The following is an 18,794-nucleotide window of genomic DNA, read 5'->3' on the forward strand; positions in this document are numbered from 1 at the left end:
GCACTGAGCGCCGGTGCTCCCATGGGGCAGAAGCCCCGAGCCCTGGCGCCCCAAGAGTCCGAAGCCCTGACTCCCATCCTCGCCCAGGGCCCTGAACCCTCTCCCCACCCCGTTTTGCAGCTGCAGTCCCAACCCCCCGGGTGGCTGACATCCATAACCTCTTCTTCAGATTTCAGAGTAACAGCCGTGTTAGTCTGCATTCGCAAAAAGAAAAGGAGTACTTGTGGCACCTTAAGACTAACCAAGTACTCCTTTTCTCTTCTTCAGAGTTACGGAACATTTCAGAGTTACGGGCAGCCTCCATTCCCATGGTATCCATAACATTGATGTTCTACTGTATTCTTCTTAGCTTATGCACAACATGCTTCAAGTGGCACGTGACTAGGATTCATCACCGAATTTGGTCTGCTAGTTGAATCATTAGCTTCCCTGCCCTGGGCCAGGTACTGACGAGGAACATGACGTGAACACCGATCCATGCCCCCCTTCATTTTATTTAAAGATTTTATTTAAAGGTTCATTTACTATGCATTGTGCTACTCTGCTGAATGAAAGATGATAAACTCCTCCTTTCCCAGCTTTTAGAAGTGAACAAATAAAATCAGGAAATAGTTGCTGATAAATGAAGGAAGGGGAAAATACTAAACCAGTGGCACTATTTTGCCATCACATTGACATACAGATAGCAGATCCCAGTACAGAATTTTGAAAACTGCTATTTCGGTTACATTTTGCTTCTTTTAACTGAACAGGCTCCAAAAAGCCAGTTCCTGAATGCATAACGAGTGTGGAATCGATGAATATATTTCCAGTGGGTTGGTGTGAGACCAGTGGATTCCAGCTCAGACCTCCTCGCAGAGCAATAGGTACCAGTTCTGTTCTCTTTGTAAATTACTAGCAGTCAAGGTGGGGATGGAAAGTCTTTGAAGCTCTAACAAGTGCATCTACTGCAGAATTATCCCCATCATATATCATGAAACTTCAAATGAAAGTGTCATCTCATTTTTAAAAATGTATGAAATTACTAGTGTCTGCATAAAATAAACACGTAATATTTTTAGGAATCTTTCACTTGCAAGGGGTGGGGTGAAAAGCGAGACACAGTACAAACTTGTACATTCATATACTTCATATGCATTATGCAGTGCAAAATGACTAGGAATACAGTAGTACGGGCAGCGTACAACCCTTATAGTCCATTCAGAATGAGATTTAAAGTAATGCAAGGGGCATATCAAAGGGTGACCCCCAGCAACACTACTCTTGATTGCAACACAGTTTGTGTATAAAATACATAGCAGTCTCAAACACGGTCAGTCAGTCAGTCCATAAAGGCAGTTCATGTAGCTTTAAATTCATCATTCTGTTGAACAGTTCTTCGAGGTGTCTAGTTTCTCCAAGCACAAGCATAGGCCCATGTTTCACTAAATCCACGTGTCTGTCTTTCTGTTATAGCAGAATTGTTTTCACTATAGCAAATGCCTGGATTGTAACCTGTATTGGTAGTTGAACACTGCACTTAACATGTAGCTATTTTTATATAACTTCACAGCATTATCTTGGTCACATCACCTTCTCTAGAACTTCTTGGTGACATTAGATTGCCCAGTTAGACCTGTAAAATACTCAGATACCACAGTATTGATGGGTGAGAGAGAAGGCAGGCATGCAGATTTATTTCTTTTTGGCTGTTATACATACTTTGATGACTGGCCTGAAAAGTACAAGTTTGTGAAGAAGATGGTTCTGTGCACAAAAGCTGAGATTTTCACAGCTGGCTAGGGGATCTGATGCCCAACTTTCGTTAATTTCAGTGAAAATAGGGCATGCAAATCCCCTAAACATTTTTGGATAATCTCAGCCCAGATGACTGGTATAAACCTTGTATTGGAAGGGTAGCAGTGTTAGTCTGTATCCACAAAAACAAGGAGGAGTCAACCAGACTTGTCGTTGTTTTGGTATAAACTTCGTGTCAGCTGTTAAATGATTGCAGCAATTTTTGCATGTAGATACCTTTGTCTTAAAACTTAGAGGAAGTGCTGCCATAAAAAATATTTTGTAATGGAAGTTTAACTTGCTTGGCTTTTTTTTTTTTAATCATTCAATCAATCAATCCTTTCCCTTCTCCTCCTCGCCCACCCACCCCCATCCCCACCCCAATCTGGATTTACAGTGAACAAACAGAGGAAAATTGCTGTGGTTCAACCAGAGAAACAGTAAGTAACAAGTTTTGTACTATTATTATTTATTATTATTATTATTATAATCCTTGTGGATGGTGATTTGTCTTTGCAACTTTGGTTTCATAGAAAAGGGACAGTGAAGTTTGTCAGGCTTGAGTTTATACCTATACTTAATTCCCACTGATTTTGAAAAACAATCTCTGCCCTTCTGAAATGAGAGCTACAGCACTGTTCAAGGATACTCTTTATGAGTGGGAAGCTGGGATTTTAACAGTTTAGTGCATATAGACTGCACTGATGGTTAATAGATCATCTCACTCTGGGATTTTAATTGTTGCTTCATCCCTTGTTTTAAGGAGCTGAGCGATCTTCCAGTATTGGAGGACACTTAGGGTTTTTTGCTGTCTAAAAATATTGGTCAGCATTGTCATCATATGGATTTCATGATGGAAGCCTTAAACTACTGTAGTGGTTATCCTAAGTTGGGATGATTGCTTTAACTCTTTTCAGTTCATTTTCAGATTCATTCTCCCTTCAGAGCACACAGCCACCTTCATTAGTGTTAATGTGAGTGCCATGTACATGTGCTCTGAGGAACAGAATCTGACTTCCTTAATGTTGTGTTGTGCAATTGAGATTTCCACATTATTTGATAGGAACGTTCAGCTGTTCTGTGTGAGAGCCCTCATTCAAATAGTGTGCAGCTAGTGTGTTCCTCCACAGTTGGCGTTATATTACATGAGATGCTTACCAGATTGAAAAAGGAGAGAAAAGTGGGAGGAAAAAATAGTTCAAATAGAGACCATCCTTGTGTTCTCATCTTCAAAGGCTTTGTGAAACTATGTAGCATGAGCTTGTTCAAGTGACATATACAATGGATCTCCCTACAGTTAGTCTTGCTGATCTCGATATCATTGCAGGTATCAGATTTTACATGGCTGGACATCCCAATACTTGGTCCACTGTTTTCAGTAAAATAGACTCTCCTAACATGCCAAGCCACCTGTTTTTTAAATGGGGCCATTAGAAGTGTTTTTTAGTTTTTGTTTGAATCCGCATCTTTTCAAATGTGAAATGTAAAAACTGTGATGGTGTCTCCATGATGGAGTGGGCTTTGTTACCAAGCACCTTTGACACACCTGGCTTTTTCAAACAAGGGAAGAACACCACTGGCACAGAGCTGAGCTAGATCAACACAATTGCCTCTTCCTACAGCCTGAGTAAAGTTGTTAAATATTACAAAGATAATTGAAACCATAGGCTTGACACACTAAGTTGGGAGTGAGAAAGGACCTAGCCTTTTCGCAATCAAGATGTTGATGTATCAACCTTGGTCTCTTTCCCAACCTCCTCTCTCCCATTTCAGAATTTTGTCTTCAAGGACTGTCCATGAGAGGCTGAAGAACCAGGAACTGAATTCCACTGACTCAGGTAAGCATCTTGTTTGTTGGGTTAAGAAGGTGTGAGAGTTCTGTATCTTTATGGCATAATTGTCCAGCTGCTCAGTAACTTCAGCAGTCCTGAATTAGTACAATAGGGTAAAAACTTTTCCGAAGGATAATCTTTCAAATGGCAAGGAAGACTTAACTTCAGAACAGCATACAATTACTGCTGCACATGGTACAATGAGAAAATGTTGTCTTGATGCTGGAAGTTGGATTACTGTACCACTTAATCTTTTCTCCCACTAATGGATGTGCTGGAGCACCTGGAGCCAAAATATTTAGTCTTAATAACCCAGTTGTTTACAAAACACTTTCCTCTAAGCTATATAAGTGGTATACATACCTGTAAATCCCATATGCTGTGCGTGGGAAGGAAATTAATTCATGTCTAAGCATCCCCCAACAAAAATGTTTTAAAATAATATTGAGAGATACATAAAACTGTGACACTTGGGTTGGGCTATTATAACAAACACGTCATACTCCACACCGAACTGTTAGAATACTATACTGATGTGAAGGTTTGTTTGTCTTTGTGATAACTTGATCATCAGTCTAAAGCAAGACTGTTCTAAGTGTAAAATAACTCATGTGCCAAATGGCAAAATCTGCTCATTTTCTAAAGTGTTGAAAGAATGTATACAAGTACATCTGCTGATGAAACAGCTATACAATTCTGTCCGTATAGCATCTAATCCTAAATTGCTCTGTTTCCCACACAGTAAAATGCATGTCTAAGGCTGTACCACTTTGCATATTAATTGGTTTTAAAATGGAGATATAATGTCATTTCATCTGTTTGTCAGTTTATAAACCACTGGAATTATGGCCTTTTTAGATTAAAGTGCTTTTCAATCAAAATTATAGGACTACAAGTGTAAAATTACTTTACTTTTATATTTATTTATACATCCATAAATATATTGCATCCATATATAGCAGCTTAAATTCTGAAGGATGCCAAGGTGTTTTACAGACTTCAACTGACATGCAAACTAAAAACAAGGATTACTTCAGCAACATTAAAGTGTAGCAACTGCTGGTGGAAAAAACAGCAGTTGTATAATATTGCTTTGCATTGTTAAACAGTTTAGGATAGGAAGTAGCAAATAGCTTTTCTGCTTGAAACTGCAAGGGAAATTTAGGGAGCAGTAATTACTGCACTTGAAATTTGTCCAGAACTCTGGTGCTTGATTTACTTATCTTCTCCAATTATATCAGATGGCTATGACCTTTGGGTTTTTTTCCCCCCTCCAACTGCATAGTTTCCCTTTAGAATCAGGCTTACTTAGAAAATCTCCCGTTAAATCACCAGCACCATTTCCTTCAGTACGTTGGAGTTTCTTTGTGGACTGCCCCAGGTGCTGACCCAGTGTGACCCTGCCTTGCTTGTTCTAACACCTTCCCAGAAGAAAATAGCATGGATGCAGGTCATAGACTTGCATGAGATGTAATATATAATCTCATACCATACGTTGCAGAGCCACACACTAGTGTAGGTTTGTCATACTTCTATGCCCATTTCACCTGTATAATGCCCTCCAATCCACCTCCACTGGGACTTCCAAAGTTTCAAACATCTGAAGAACTTATAAATCAAAAGCTGGCTATTTAGTTTTTGTAATAAATTTACCACAGAAATGTTTCCAGACTCTTCCTTTATCCCCTTTCAACTCCTCCCTCTTTGAACAATATTAGATTTCCCCAAAATGACAATGGCCATAGGTCTCTGACACCAAGTGATCAGGACCAATGACTAGCAGTAAGTTCCAGTATTTTCCATCAGGACTAGAAATGTATGCTTTATACCTTTTGGAAAGGGAAACTGCCTGCTTTTAATGTGGTTGTATCCTATACTTCTAGCCCTTTTAAAGAAACCTCTAAAACTGAATTGGTGGTAACTTGCATATCTTTCTGCGTCTAAAGTCAGGTACCTTGTTTACTCTATCTAGTATAAGGCTTTTGAAAGGGTATGCATTCTGGAACCTTTTAAAAATGACCTAAAATAGCAAATTCTTATGTCTGCTTTCTATAAAAATGCTATGGCTCAAAAAAGTGCTGTGTATTCCAGTGGAAAGTTGGTAATCTGCTATTTTTAATGGTCTGAAACTCCCATCTCTAGCCTGGATAAGAAGACATGTGACCCTAAGGCTGTAGCTGGTCTGGGAATGAATATTCCTTGTTATGGGCCTCAGAACATAGACACTTTGTAGGAAAAGGAGGCAACCTTTCTCTTGCTGATTTTCTCCCCCTCCCCCCCAAGTGTTTTTTGCTGCTTAGAATGTTAGAAGTAGCTGCAGAGAATGGATCACTGGCAGAGCACAGATGAGGTGGGCAGTCAAAGGCTCATGATAAATTGCATAGCTGTGTGACTGGATTTATTTTTGGGCTCACTTTGTTATATGGATATTGCCAATACATAAACGGGGTGTGACTATGCGTGTAAAATACAAGAAGTACATCTCAGCAATGTCAATTACGGGCAATGCTATAGCTGCAAATGTGACACTTTAACTCCCAAAATGTATGTGGCTTAAACTATTTTACAAAATATTAAGCTTTTTGAGAAGCCAGTCTTGGCTGGGGAGATTGCATTGCATGATCTAAATCTTTGCTGCTGATTTTCATTTCTCAGTTGTAATTAATGGAAAGTACTGCTGTCCAAAAATCTACTTCAACCACCGGTGCTTCTCAGGGCCTTACCTTAACAAAGGGAGAATTGCAGAGCTGCCTCAGTCCGTGGGACCTGGGAACTGCGTTCTTGTCCTTAAAGAGGTGAGAGGGTTATGAGTGTGTGGCTGTGTGTATAGTACTGCATATTAAGCTCCAGAGTGACTCTCTAATTAGAGATAGGTAATGGACTAATCAGTATAAGGCAAGAGTTCTCAAATAGGGGGTTGGGACCCCTCAGGGGGTTGCGAGGTTATTCCATGGGGGGGTTGCAAGCTGTCAACCTCCACCCCAAACCCCTCTTTGCCTCCAGCATTTATAATGGTGTTAAAATTAAAAACACATTTTTATATATTTAATTTAATCAGAGGCTTGCTATGTGAAAGGAGTCACCAGTACAAAAGTTTGAGAACCACTGATATAAGGGAATGATTATTGTTGGTGAGTGTTCTATTTCTTGTCTAAAATTAAGCACAAGGTATTGAGTGGTTAGAGATTTGGTAAAATACCTCTGATCCACCAGAGATGTAATCATTTCATTATTATTGCATTTCTTATTTTTGTGTCAAGTAAACCCTAATTAACATTACTGAAAACTACCAGCTGATGTTAGAATAGTTCAGCCCTATTAAAATCCCTATAATATCCAATTAGTTCATAGTATTTTAGCACTTTTTTTTTCTTTGTGCATTTCAAGCAGCCCAAAAAGCTGCTGTGGTCTATTGTGTTGTGTTGGAATATGTGAAATATGGTTTCTGCCCTATGAAAAAAAGTAGAGCGGTGCAAAATATTCCCAACTGAATGGGAAAGCTGTCTTTTTTTTTTTTTAAATAGTTCTTTGTATTTTGTTGCAGATACTTAATTGGGCCTATGTCTGTGCAAATCTGCCAGATTCATGACTTTTTCACTCACAGGGAGCATTGTGAGTGAAAATGGATACATTTTCCAATTGAAACCTGCCTCTTTTCAAGAAAATATTACACAGCAAATCACATGAAAATATCTCTTCTGACAATAGTCATTTTGCTGAATTTTCCACAACAATATGTCTGGGGTACGATATCTCCTGAAACGAAATGGTGAATGTTTTTTTTCTTGGGAAGTTCCTCGAAAATATTTTTCCCACTTCAGCACAACTCTCCCAAAATTAATAGAATGTGGGTTAAGTGTGGGAGTTAACTCTCAGTCCTCTGCTTTATTGCATCAAACAAAAATCAGGAAGCAAAGATCATAGGGAAGACTTTCTCAAGCCTCTTGTGACAGCCACTTCTAAGTTTGATTTTAATGGAAAATTCAAACCATGCCATGTATAAAAAGCACGATAGTCTTGCATACACTAGGAAAATCTGTAAGCATTTTCCTGTCCTTTGATGACAGACAAGATGGTGGTCAAAAGACCTGAACCCCATCTACAGCTTCTACCATTGTTATCATTTGCAGAGTTGCACCACTGCAGAAATGTACATTTTTCTGATGCATATCAACTTTCTGTGTGTGTGTGAACACTTTGCATGAACTGGAGGTTAAAAAAAAAAAAGAGTAAGCCACAGTTGAATACTGTAGCTGAGTTTTCAGAGTTAGATAAACTAATACCCTCCATAAACTTGCAACTAAGCAGGTTAAAAATAATCAAATTGTATGCTTTGGGTGTAAGGTGATTGCCATGAGGCTTGGGAAATAGTTAATTGTAACTTAAGGTGTACAGTTGGCCAGGCAGCTTTATGGGGGCACAGGAGTCTCCTTTCTCTGAAGCATATGGCATCAGCAACTGCCCAAGGCAGGATGCTGGCTTTGATGAACCATTGGTTTGATCTGTCATGACAAATCTGTATTCCTGTGAGAAAGCACCAGATTATAGAAGCTGCCTCTGGGAGGGACCTTTGTTGCATGTTAAATGTCATTAATGGGTGTTTGTTTCGTTTTTGTTTTTTGGTTTTTTTTTAAGTAGTAGCTTTTGTGCTCATTGAGTAGAGAAATGGTGTTCTCTCATGGACAGAATATGGTACAAATGCACAAGATCCTTTGTGGAGGAGCTTTTGCATCCTTTCTAGGAGTGATGATCCTTGGTTTGTCTCTTCACTTGTTAAACTGCAAATGTTGCTAGCTCTTCCCACGTTGGATTCTGTTATGTTGATACAGATGTTTCATTTCGTAGAGGGTGAATTGAATAGTTTAATTTGCTTCACTATGGACTTCTACAGCTCTTTTGAGCAAGGCTCGGGGTACTCCACAGCAAGCTGAGCCTAGATATACAGCAAGGCTTCTGGATTCTGCAGTACTCCCAGTGTGGCAGACTGGAAATTCTGTGGCAGCTTCGTTTAAATTAAAAAAAAGGCCTGACTTTCAGAAGTGCTGATGAATACCCACAAATACTACCAAAGTCAGTAGCAGCTACAGGTGTTCAGCATCTTTGAAAATGCATCCAAGAGTTGAATTACGAAAATGACTACTACAATCAATATAGTACCCCTTGTGTTTATATTGATGTGCTCAATATATTTTATCCTGCCCCTCATTTTTGGTTTTAGATGTATCTGAGTTTTGAGCTGATGCATATAATCACCTTGAAGAAGCTGATGGGGTAAAGCTGGAGGTTTGGCAAATTGAGGCCTTTGACACCTGGGAATGTGTTTGGAAGTGGTTTGGGTCTGTAGGGATAAACATCTTATCTAGATCTTTCTGCTAAAAAGAATAGCGCTAAAATAGTTAACTCTGAAACCTAAAGATGGGTTGAACATCAAAGTGATTAACACCCCACTGACATATGAGGTTGCTAGTACTTTTCAGAGCTCTTTACTCAGGTTGTCTGCAGAATCAGGAAGGCAACACTGCACTGATAAAATTGCAGATGTGATCAGATGATCACTGTGACAAAGGCTAGAAACTTTTTTTTTAAATGAAGCCTTAGATTCTGGTGCCCAGTTCTTAGCACATGGCTGATTCCACAGCCAAGAAGTCATTGAGTACACAGGACCATACCTTTGGGTGATACCCAAATTATACCCTTTTTCCCACCCAGAGTCTGTCTTATCTATTTAAATTACAAGCTTTTTGGGGGCAGGCAATCTACTACTCTTCATACAGTGCCCTGCACAATGGCATTCTTGGTTGTCTTTTAGGAACTACCATAATAAACATGATTAATAGTAAAAGCTCAAGAATGAAGTAGCATGCATAGGTAGCAAAATGTCACTGGCATTACCCACAACTGCCTGAGCTTTATAATGTCTACCCTTGAATTAAGTTGAGTGATATGAGATAAGGACAGTGAAGCTCCAAAAATTTCTGGGAGCTGCTGAAATCAGTAATCTTTTGGCAGTCAAATTTTGAAGGCTTGGCAAGACCCTACTTACTGTCTGTTATGATTTATCATGTAAGCAGTTGCCTTTTTTCCAAAATCCCACTATGAATGAGTTTTTTAATGCTCAGATAGTAGTGGTTTGATGCTAGTTAATTCAGATAAATGGAATTAATCTGCCAATCCACCCTAACCCGTTAAAACATATTTACTGTATGAATAACCTAATGGGTTTTTCCTCCTCCTTTCGTTTCCATTTGTAGGTTCTCACTTTATTAATCAACGCAGCCTACAAACCTAGCCGTGTCCTTCGAGAACTCCAGCTGGATGAGGATGCTGCCTGGCATGGGCATGGAGAGACCCTGAAAGCAAAGTAAATTCCTGCCCCACATCCCAGTCCAACTGATCCCAGCAGTAATATCTTCTACAATCTACATTTTTGTTTAACTATTTGCCTTTTAGGAAAATTACATGAGGTTTGTTCAAGGGAGGGAGGGATAGCTCAGTGGTTTGAGCATTGGCCTGCTAAACTCAGGGTTGTGAGTTCAGTCCTTGAGGGGGCCATTCAGGGATCTGAGGCAAAAATTGGGGATAGGTCCTGCTTTGAGCAGGGGGTTGGACTGGATGATCTCCTGAGGTCCCTTTCAACCCTGATATTCTATGATTCTAAGACAAATAAGGACATTGCAAAACTTAACCCTCCAACTCGTGCAAAATGTTTCAGGAACATCCAGCAGAGTGCAGCTGGTGTGCTGTTGCTTCCTGTATCAGGCGTGCTCTGATACTACTTTGGTTTCAGTGCAGTATTACTGGAGTAACTAGCACAACATAGCATATGCGCTAGCAGATCAGCAGCAAAAGGGTAAAAGATTTGTAATTTGATTGAAGATAGTTTTGTGTTTCTGCTTTGAAAGTGTCAGGAAAGGTTTTCAGGCTGTCAGGACCTTCAGCCAAATTCCATTTAAATATTAGCCTATTTACTGAGCTGGAGTCCAGCACTGGGAAGAGCTGGGTTGGGGAATCCCTTTTACATTTTTGATGCAAATATGCTGCCCAGTGCTCCTGCTGGGCCTTACTGGTCTATGATTTCACTGTTACTGAGAAACCAATATGTGGCGAGGAACCACAGTGAAAGAACGTTGTGATCATGTTAACATAATAGAATTATTAAACCCAGCAATTTTGAGCCACTTGGTTAACTACCCAAAAGAGAAGAAGGATCGTCCTGTAGTTGAGGCACTGGACTTTTACCCAACCAGGAGATCAGGATTCTGTTTCCAGCTCCGCCACAGACTTACTGCATGACCTTAAGCAAGTCACTAGCTCTCTCATTGCCTCCGTTCCCCAACTGTAAAATGGACATACTTACCTACCTTGTCGGAGTTCTGTGTACTCAGATATAGTGATGAAGAGTCCATAGAAAAGCTTATGTAAATAAAATAGTGTGAGAAAGGAAAGGTCAGTTTTGAGTGGCTTACTGCAGTTATTAAATATATTCATCTGATTTAACAGTGAGGTCAGAGATGAGTGGGCAGGCTACCTATGAAAATCACTGCCTGTTTTTTCTCCATGTTTCAGATTTTTAGGGCCATTATGCAATTCTAAATAGAAGAACTGTGGTCTGAGGTATCCCCAATAGACTCACTAGCACATACCACTGGATGTACTAAAAAAGCAAAGCTTGGGAATGATGCTTGACTCAGCTATGCACAACACCCCCACAGCATGTAGTTCCTCCATAAAATCTGTCTGCATCATATAAGGCTAGTAGACAAATAGAAAATGCCCTTTCTTATTGCTTCATCCTCCACAGGCACCAGGGAAAATATTCGTTTGTTGTCTGTAGTCAAAAGAGAAGTTGTCATTCTGGCACATAGAGCCATGGTGTTAGTAGCCTTTCCATTCCTTGATAAGTTGCTGAGTAGGTTGAGGAAGAGTGGCTGGTGGCACAGGGGGGTTGGTAATGTGATATGTAGCTTTCCACGTCCAGATAACCTGCCAAATGAACCTGAGTTCACTAGGGGCTGTAAGTTATCCATTTAATCGTTGTTCAGTGGCCTCTGCAGTGAGTTGGAGTGAATCCAGATCCTAGTAAGCAGGTGTCTACATCCAATGGACATTAATTGGCAATTTTTGCATTACCATCTTAGATTAGCTGGTATAGTCTCCATACTCATATAAAGTATGGGAATATTTCTTCCAAATTATATTGGAAACATACTAGCAGGGCAGTGTGCAAAAGCTTGGCACAGCAACTGCCCATGCTGTACTAGCTTGTTAATATGTATTCACATGTGCATCTGTCATTTTATATTGCTGAAGGGAGGACTTGGTTTTTATGATTGTTGATCCAAAGCCTTTCACAAGCTCTCTTCAAACTTATTTTGAATATGTAATGTCTGATGTTGATAGTGTAATATAGCATCTTTATCACAGTGAATAACAGTATTAGGACCCGCTAGATTATGATGATATTCTCCAATGGCAGGTACAAAGGGAAGAGTTACCGTGCCACTGTGGAGGTTGTGAGAACAGCAGATCGGGTGGCAGATTTCTGTAGAACAACCTGCATCAAATTGGAATGCTGTCCAAATCTCTTTGGCCCGCAGATGGTGCTAGATAAGTGTTCAGAGAACTGCTCAGTCCTGACAAAGACCAAATACAGTGAGTAGATACCAGGGTTTTTTGCCAATGTAATGATCTTCATTTAGACCATGCCTTTGATCCAGAAGGATCTCAAAGTGTGTTACAAATTATATATCACTTCATATATATCATTATATATCACCCTGATGAGCAGCCCAAGTGCTAATGATATAGACCTAGATACCCATATCTTGGATCAAAACAATGATTATCTAACAGTGAACTGCAACATCATAAAACCAACTATTATGCCTAATGTTGTATTAATTCCTGCTGATGATTTCTAGGACAAAAACTGATTCCAGGATACTTTCATTAAAAGTTATGTCTCTCCTGCCACTCTGCTTTAGAACAAGCTGCCTCCATAATGTATTTTACTAATTTGAACTCCTGGCCACAGTGAGTGTAGATTATGTATCATCTCAATAGATCTGTACAGGGCATGCCAAATCCTGCAGAACCCCACCACCACTATCTGCCACTCTATAGCTGCTGATATTATTTGCACCAAAATCTGTTCATTTGAGGCCTTTCTCAGAACTAAAGAAATATAATCTCCTTTTGTCGGGTGATTAACTTTATTAATAAACACATATTTAATGTATTGTATTGAAGGAAAGAATAGACCCATTCATGTTGATGTTCTCCACAGTTGGGATTTCTGCTGGAAAGCTTTCTGTTAATGATTCTGCATTCCTGAGGGCTGATAAGTGATAACCTAATGATGCTGAAGTTCCATTGCAACACAACACATGTGAAGCACACACCCTTTGCTTTTGTCTATGTAGCACACTATTATGGGAAGAGGAAAAACAAAAGGATTGGCCGACCACCAGGTGGCCACAGTAATCTGGAAGCAGGCATGAAGAAACCAAGCAAGAGGAGGAAGAGACGAAAACACTTCTTTGTCCATAAGAAAAAACGTTTGTCCACCTCAGTGGACAACTCTCCAGTTGGATCTCTCCAGGTATGCAGCTAGAGAAAACTTGCACAGTACAGTGTATGTTCATAGATTGCCTCAGTGTTGGAACAGGACTCTGTGCACAGCAAGTTACCAGTTCCTTTAGACTCTGTGCAGCCAAACGGTTACTGTAGATCAGAGAGACAAGGTGGGTGAGGTAGTATCTTTCAAAGTCTTATCTCTCTCACTGGCAGAAGTTGGTCCAATAAAAGATATTACCTCACCAACCTTGTCTTTTTAATATTCTGGGACCAACATCATTACAGCAGCACTGCATGCAACTGTGAGCGTAAAGATCAGAGACTATCATAGGACTTTTATGTACTAAATTTCCCATTCTAAATTTATTATTTCTCTTCTCTTTCAGGGCAGTGGGGGAGAGGAAGAGGATGACCAGGATGACGTAGATGAAGAATCAATGAGTGAGGACAGCACCTCAGAGCAGCAAGATGAACTGCTTGAAGAGTCGGAAGTGTCGGAGAAGAAATCGCGGTCCTCCTCTCCCACACAGAGTGAACTGTCCCACTGCCTGGCTCAGGATCAAGACAAGCGGAAGAGGAAGCTCCGGACCTTTTCCTTCTCTGATGATGAAAATAAACCCCCTTCACCAAAGGTACCTCTTAAAGCACAAAATCTTTTACTTCCTCAGTGATTTGGTCACTTCCCCAGGTGTGGGGAGGGAGATATCATTAATTCAGAATTTTCCTCCATTTGGCAGTTTGCTGTGAATTTCACTAATTATCCTGATTGAAAGTTGCTTTTAATTTCCAGTGTACACCCGGAGCATTCTGTGTCCTGTCTTCCCAGTGCTAAATGCAAAAGTGACATTCCTTGAATTGCAAGGAGAAGGGTTGACAGAGCAAATGTTGACTCTCTAAAGGGGTTTAATATAGCAGCTGTGATGATTTAATCTGTTCACTCAGCCAAGGCCAAAATTCTCTTGTAAGAGGATCATATCTTTGAAAATTATTATCAAAATTATCAGCAAATTTTGCTATTTCTTAAAAATAAAAACCCCCTATTTGTGATGAAGTGACAAGCTGCTGCTGTACCAAACTGTTCCTTCAGAACTCGAGTATGCATTGAATCTGTAATTATTAAAACTTAAAATTAACATAACTGTAATGAAATGTAGTTTGATTATATCAGGACCCACCCAAAGCTTAAGAAACTTCTTAAGCATGAAAATAAGAAGGTCCAATGTGCCATTGTCATATTGCTTAAAATGCCATCAGAAGCACTCCATAAAATTTTCACTTCCATCTCCAGTAGAGGCTGAAAAGCAATACATATCATAACTATCACTTCCACACAACCTTAATGGTGACTTCATATTCTCAGATCATCTCATAACGGTCTATTCATTTGGAAAGTTATTTTGCCCTAATATTGCCAAGGTCACAGCTAAGATTTTGCTTGTGTACTGTATGTGATGCTAGTCCAGACTTCTGGTGTGATACAGTGATAATCAGGGGGAGTTCTGCACCTGAATGGGAAAGATGCATTCTCTTGTTTTCAAAATATGTGTTTTCAGGCCCTGCAGCTACCTGGGAATCCAGGAGCAGAGAGAAATCCAATAAGAGCCTGAGATTGTGCACCACCATGCCTGGTGTTAGGCAGGGGCCATGAACTTGAGGGGACTAGCCCTTCCCATGCTCAAAGCAGCATACAGATATTACTGATCTTCACGACTTGTCTGGGAAGGAGGCGAGGATACTACCCCAATTTAAAAAATGTTAAAATAACGAGTTTGGGGAATTTTTCCAAATGCTGCACAGCAAGCCATTGGCAGAGCTGGGATTTTAGAACTCAGCACTTCCTGACTTCTGATTCTTAGCATTCTGCTAGACAATGCTACCTCTCAAGTTCAGAGTTATTTTAGAAACATGCTATGTGGACATGGCAAATATAACGTTTTGGTATTTGGGGGGGGCGGGTGGGTTAGGAAATAAAGAATGAAGTTGCCGAAAAGCTGCAGCTGGACAGTAATCCTCTGGAATGGAGCGTGGCTGATGTCGTGCGGTTCCTCAAATCCACAGACTGTGCCCCGTTAGCCAGAATTTTCCTGGATCAGGTATGCAACACTTCTTTTTAAAATACATGAGCCTGCTGCTGCATTATCTGCTGATTGACTGACCACATGAAACCAGTTTTAATTACTAAAGGGTAAAACATAGTTGCTGCAGTTTTTATAATGTTTTTGATATGGCAAAAAACTTTACACTTTGTTTCTTACAGCTCGTTCTAGCATAGAGGCATTCTATTATGTTCCATTGCCTACTGAACGTTTTGCTATGTGCTGCATTTGATTTCCAAAACTGACTTGGGAGAAAACTGTTAGGCAGCAACTAAAACAGGTCACAATGAATTCAGTGGCCTATTTGAAAGAGGATATAGAGCTTGTTATTTTGACCCAAGTAGCACTCCCAGTGTCAAATGATTGGTAAATATTGTACCGTTTACTATAAATAACACTTACAGAGTGCTTTGTAAACCTTAAAGTTTGGAGACTGCTCAATATTTATTACCAGGCATCACACAGTGCTTTGCTGATGCACTAATGAAGAGGGAGTGTGATAAATAAACAGGGGGATAGCTCCCTTTGATGGGCACCCAGCCAGCCAGTTAGCTGTAAAATATCTCTTGGTAGCTGTTCTTTACTTGCTTTACCTGTAAAGGGTTAAAAAGTCCCCCAGGTAAAGGAAAAAAAAGTGGGCACCTGACCAAAAGAGCCAATGGGAAGGCTAGATTTATTTAAATGGGGGGAAAAAAACTTTCCCTTTGTCTGTTGTTTCCTGGACTGCAGGAACACGGAGCAGCAATGCTGTAAGTAGAAATGCTGTGTAGGGTTTGAACCAGGTATGAACAAGTATTTTGCATACCTAGAAGAAATAATTTGGATAGAGAATGTTTAGTTAGATGCTATCTGGTTTATTTCTTATCTTGTAACCTTTAAGCTAAACCCCCAAGAAGTTAGTTTGGGTGCTTAATTTTTTGAATTGCTCTTTTAAAATCTAGCAAATGCCTATGTTTTAGCTGTATTTTCTTTCTTTTTGTTTTAATACAATTTACTTTTTTTAAGAACAGGATTGGATTTTTGGTGTCCTAACGGGTTAGGTTTGTGCATGCTGTTTGATTAACTGATAGCCAAAGAAAACAGCTTCGTTTTCTTTCTCAGCTCTTCCCTGGAGGGGGGTGAAAGGACTTGTGGGTACTCCACAGAGAGGAATTCCCAAGTGCTCCTTCCTGGGTTCAAAGGGGTTTTTTTGCATTTGGGTGTTGGCAGCATTTACCAAGCCAAAGGTCAGAGAAAAGCTGTATCCCTGGGAGTTTAATACAAGCCTGGACTGGCAAGTATTAACTTTTAGAATCCTTGCGGGCCCCCACTCTCTGCACTCGGAGTGACAGAGTGGGAATTCAGCCTTGTTTATCACAGGGAGTCATTAGGGAAAGAAACTTTAATCCATATTTAAGAGGGTATCAAAAATACAGCACAAAAGTGAGAATCCTTTTAATGTATTTTTTCATATTACATCTATTTTTCAAAGATGGATTTTGCTAGTCTTGCCTATTAAGTGCCCAGTACTACAAATTGCCAGGCCCCTCCTGGGTGGTGAACACAAATTTTGCTAAGGGCATAATATGAAGGCTGTAGGTGTTATTGAGGGTGTAATTTGGCTGGCACAACTTGTATTACAGTGTGGGGATGCATGAGAACACAACCCAGATTGCTTCTCTGAACACAGATTGAGTTTGCAGGGCTAGAAATTAGGAAAAAAACATTACTTGTAAACTGAATACATTTTCTCTGGAACCATTGAGACAGTAAGGATGAAACCATATGATATCTTGTTTAGACAATTTAGAATGGACCTGCACTTCAAGATGAGGAAGGAAGGAAGCAAGTAGGTGATGAGAGGGAGATTTCTAGCTAAATGAAGCAGCACAAGTGAAACAGCAAATTCCTAGAGGTAGAGAGTCATGAGCTGAAACTCGAGGAAGCCAAAATTTGAATGGGAGTAAATGAGCAACTAATTCTACCTTACCAGTGTTTTGTTTGTCTCCTGACAGGAAATAGATGGTCAGGCTCTTCTCCTGCTCACCCTCCCCACTGTTCAGGAGTGCATGGACTTGAAACTTGGGCCAGCTATTAAACTTTGCCACCACATTGAAAGGGTCAAACTTGCTTTTTATCAGCAGTTTGCTAACTGAGGAGTGGCCAAATGGAAGTGGACCTTTGGAAGCACAACTGCAGCAACATGCTCCTCCCTTTCTGGCAGCGAAAGCCAAATGGGGTTAAAGTGAGGCTCCAGTTCTGGTGACCTACAAACATCTGTTCAGCCACAGTTTTGCACTTTGAGGGAAGGAAGACAACATCTGGAGCAAAATGTCAATGCAAACATAGCAGCTACCCTACCAGCTGGCTGCTAGCTTGGGAACATGAGTCTCTCACTCTGATCATGCCTTTTTTAATTTTTAAAAAATGGTTACAGAAACGTTTCCTATAAGGAGACAGACGTTTCAAGAGTTCTGGTGGTGCAGAATTAAAAAAGATAAAGGAGAGACGGATGCCATGTAAGTGAGAAGGCAGCTACTGGAAAATGTTTTTTCCTATTCCTAACCAATCAAGAAGAACTCCATTTCCTTTCTCCGAAAGAGAACATTTGCTTTAAGACAGCACTAGCTTTGGGATGTGCTCTTTACACATCAGCGCTTTTTTTTTTTTTAATTTAAATTAGCTCATTGTCGGGACAATGATGTGGCCACAGGGTTCTGAATGTACAGTATAGCAAGAGTGTTTTTTATATTCGTGTTTTGGGATTTTTTTTTTAAACTACCTCTGCCGCCTGCACAGTAAAAGTGGTTACTGAGGATGGGAGGGGGTTAATTCTTTTGAGAAGTTCATTGGTAGCTGTACAGGTTTGCGTGCGCTCTCTCTCTCTCCCTTCCTCCCCCCCCCCCCCCCCCCCCGTGTGTGTGTGTGTTGGGGGTGGGAGAAAGGGAAAGGGCTTCGTTTTCTGCATCCTGGCTGTCAGGTAGAATTACTGGACCTATCTTTTAAAAACATGGCTTGAATCTCTTTGTCCCTTTTCTACATATACAAAGTAGCTGGGATCATAGCAGAGCATATTAAATGCTGCTCTTCTCCCTGCCCCCACTACATGAATCTCAGGTCCATGTGTAAACTAGGAAAATTCACCATCAGTTCAGCTCCACCAGAGAAAGCAAGTGTGGGAGCTGCAGTGTGGACATGACTCAGGTTTTTTTTACTCAGAGAAGGCCATTTGGTAAAAGTGATTGAAAACTAAGCCCTGCCTACACTGACTTCTTCCAGTGGAGCTGCACTAGTGGTGACCTGCATGTCAGACCTGAATGGAATCAGATAGCCATCATAAGGAGCTCTGCACAGCTGTTCTCTTCATAAGCTTTTAGTGGGCAACAGAGCCAACCTTACTGTCTAATATGCTGTGTGAAATGGCATCAAACCTCGGACCCACTTGAAAATGAGCACTGAGTTCCAGATTCCATTCATCAACCTCTGCCTGTATTCGTAAATGTCTGGGGGAACATGAGCTGAGATTTTACATATA

At 40.3% G+C, this 18,794-nt stretch overlaps 1 protein-coding gene across 6 annotated transcripts in view; it reads left to right on the forward strand.

Annotated features, from left to right (window-relative positions):
• SFMBT1 (Scm like with four mbt domains 1) overlaps nt 1–18,008 on the forward strand; it is a 137,703-nt gene extending 119,695 nt beyond the window's left edge. For all 6 annotated transcript variants that reach the window (XM_073352399.1, XM_073352398.1, XM_073352395.1 and 3 more), the window contains 10 exons: nt 753–866; nt 2,174–2,216; nt 3,550–3,614; nt 6,264–6,403; nt 9,860–9,969; nt 12,085–12,260; nt 13,031–13,209; nt 13,571–13,816; nt 15,149–15,277; nt 17,275–18,008. In XM_073352399.1, the coding sequence (XP_073208500.1) occupies nt 753–866; nt 2,174–2,216; nt 3,550–3,614; nt 6,264–6,403; nt 9,860–9,969; nt 12,085–12,260; nt 13,031–13,209; nt 13,571–13,816; nt 15,149–15,277; nt 17,275–17,415 (1,343 nt within the window). In that variant the 3' untranslated portion in view covers nt 17,416–18,008. The remainder of the gene's footprint in view (nt 1–752; nt 867–2,173; nt 2,217–3,549; nt 3,615–6,263; nt 6,404–9,859; nt 9,970–12,084; nt 12,261–13,030; nt 13,210–13,570; nt 13,817–15,148; nt 15,278–17,274) is intronic.
• Nucleotides 18,009–18,794: the final 786 nt, after the last annotated feature.

This window comes from Lepidochelys kempii, chromosome 7, assembly GCF_965140265.1.
Source record: "Lepidochelys kempii isolate rLepKem1 chromosome 7, rLepKem1.hap2, whole genome shotgun sequence".
Classification (NCBI taxonomy): domain Eukaryota; kingdom Metazoa; phylum Chordata; order Testudines; family Cheloniidae; genus Lepidochelys; species Lepidochelys kempii.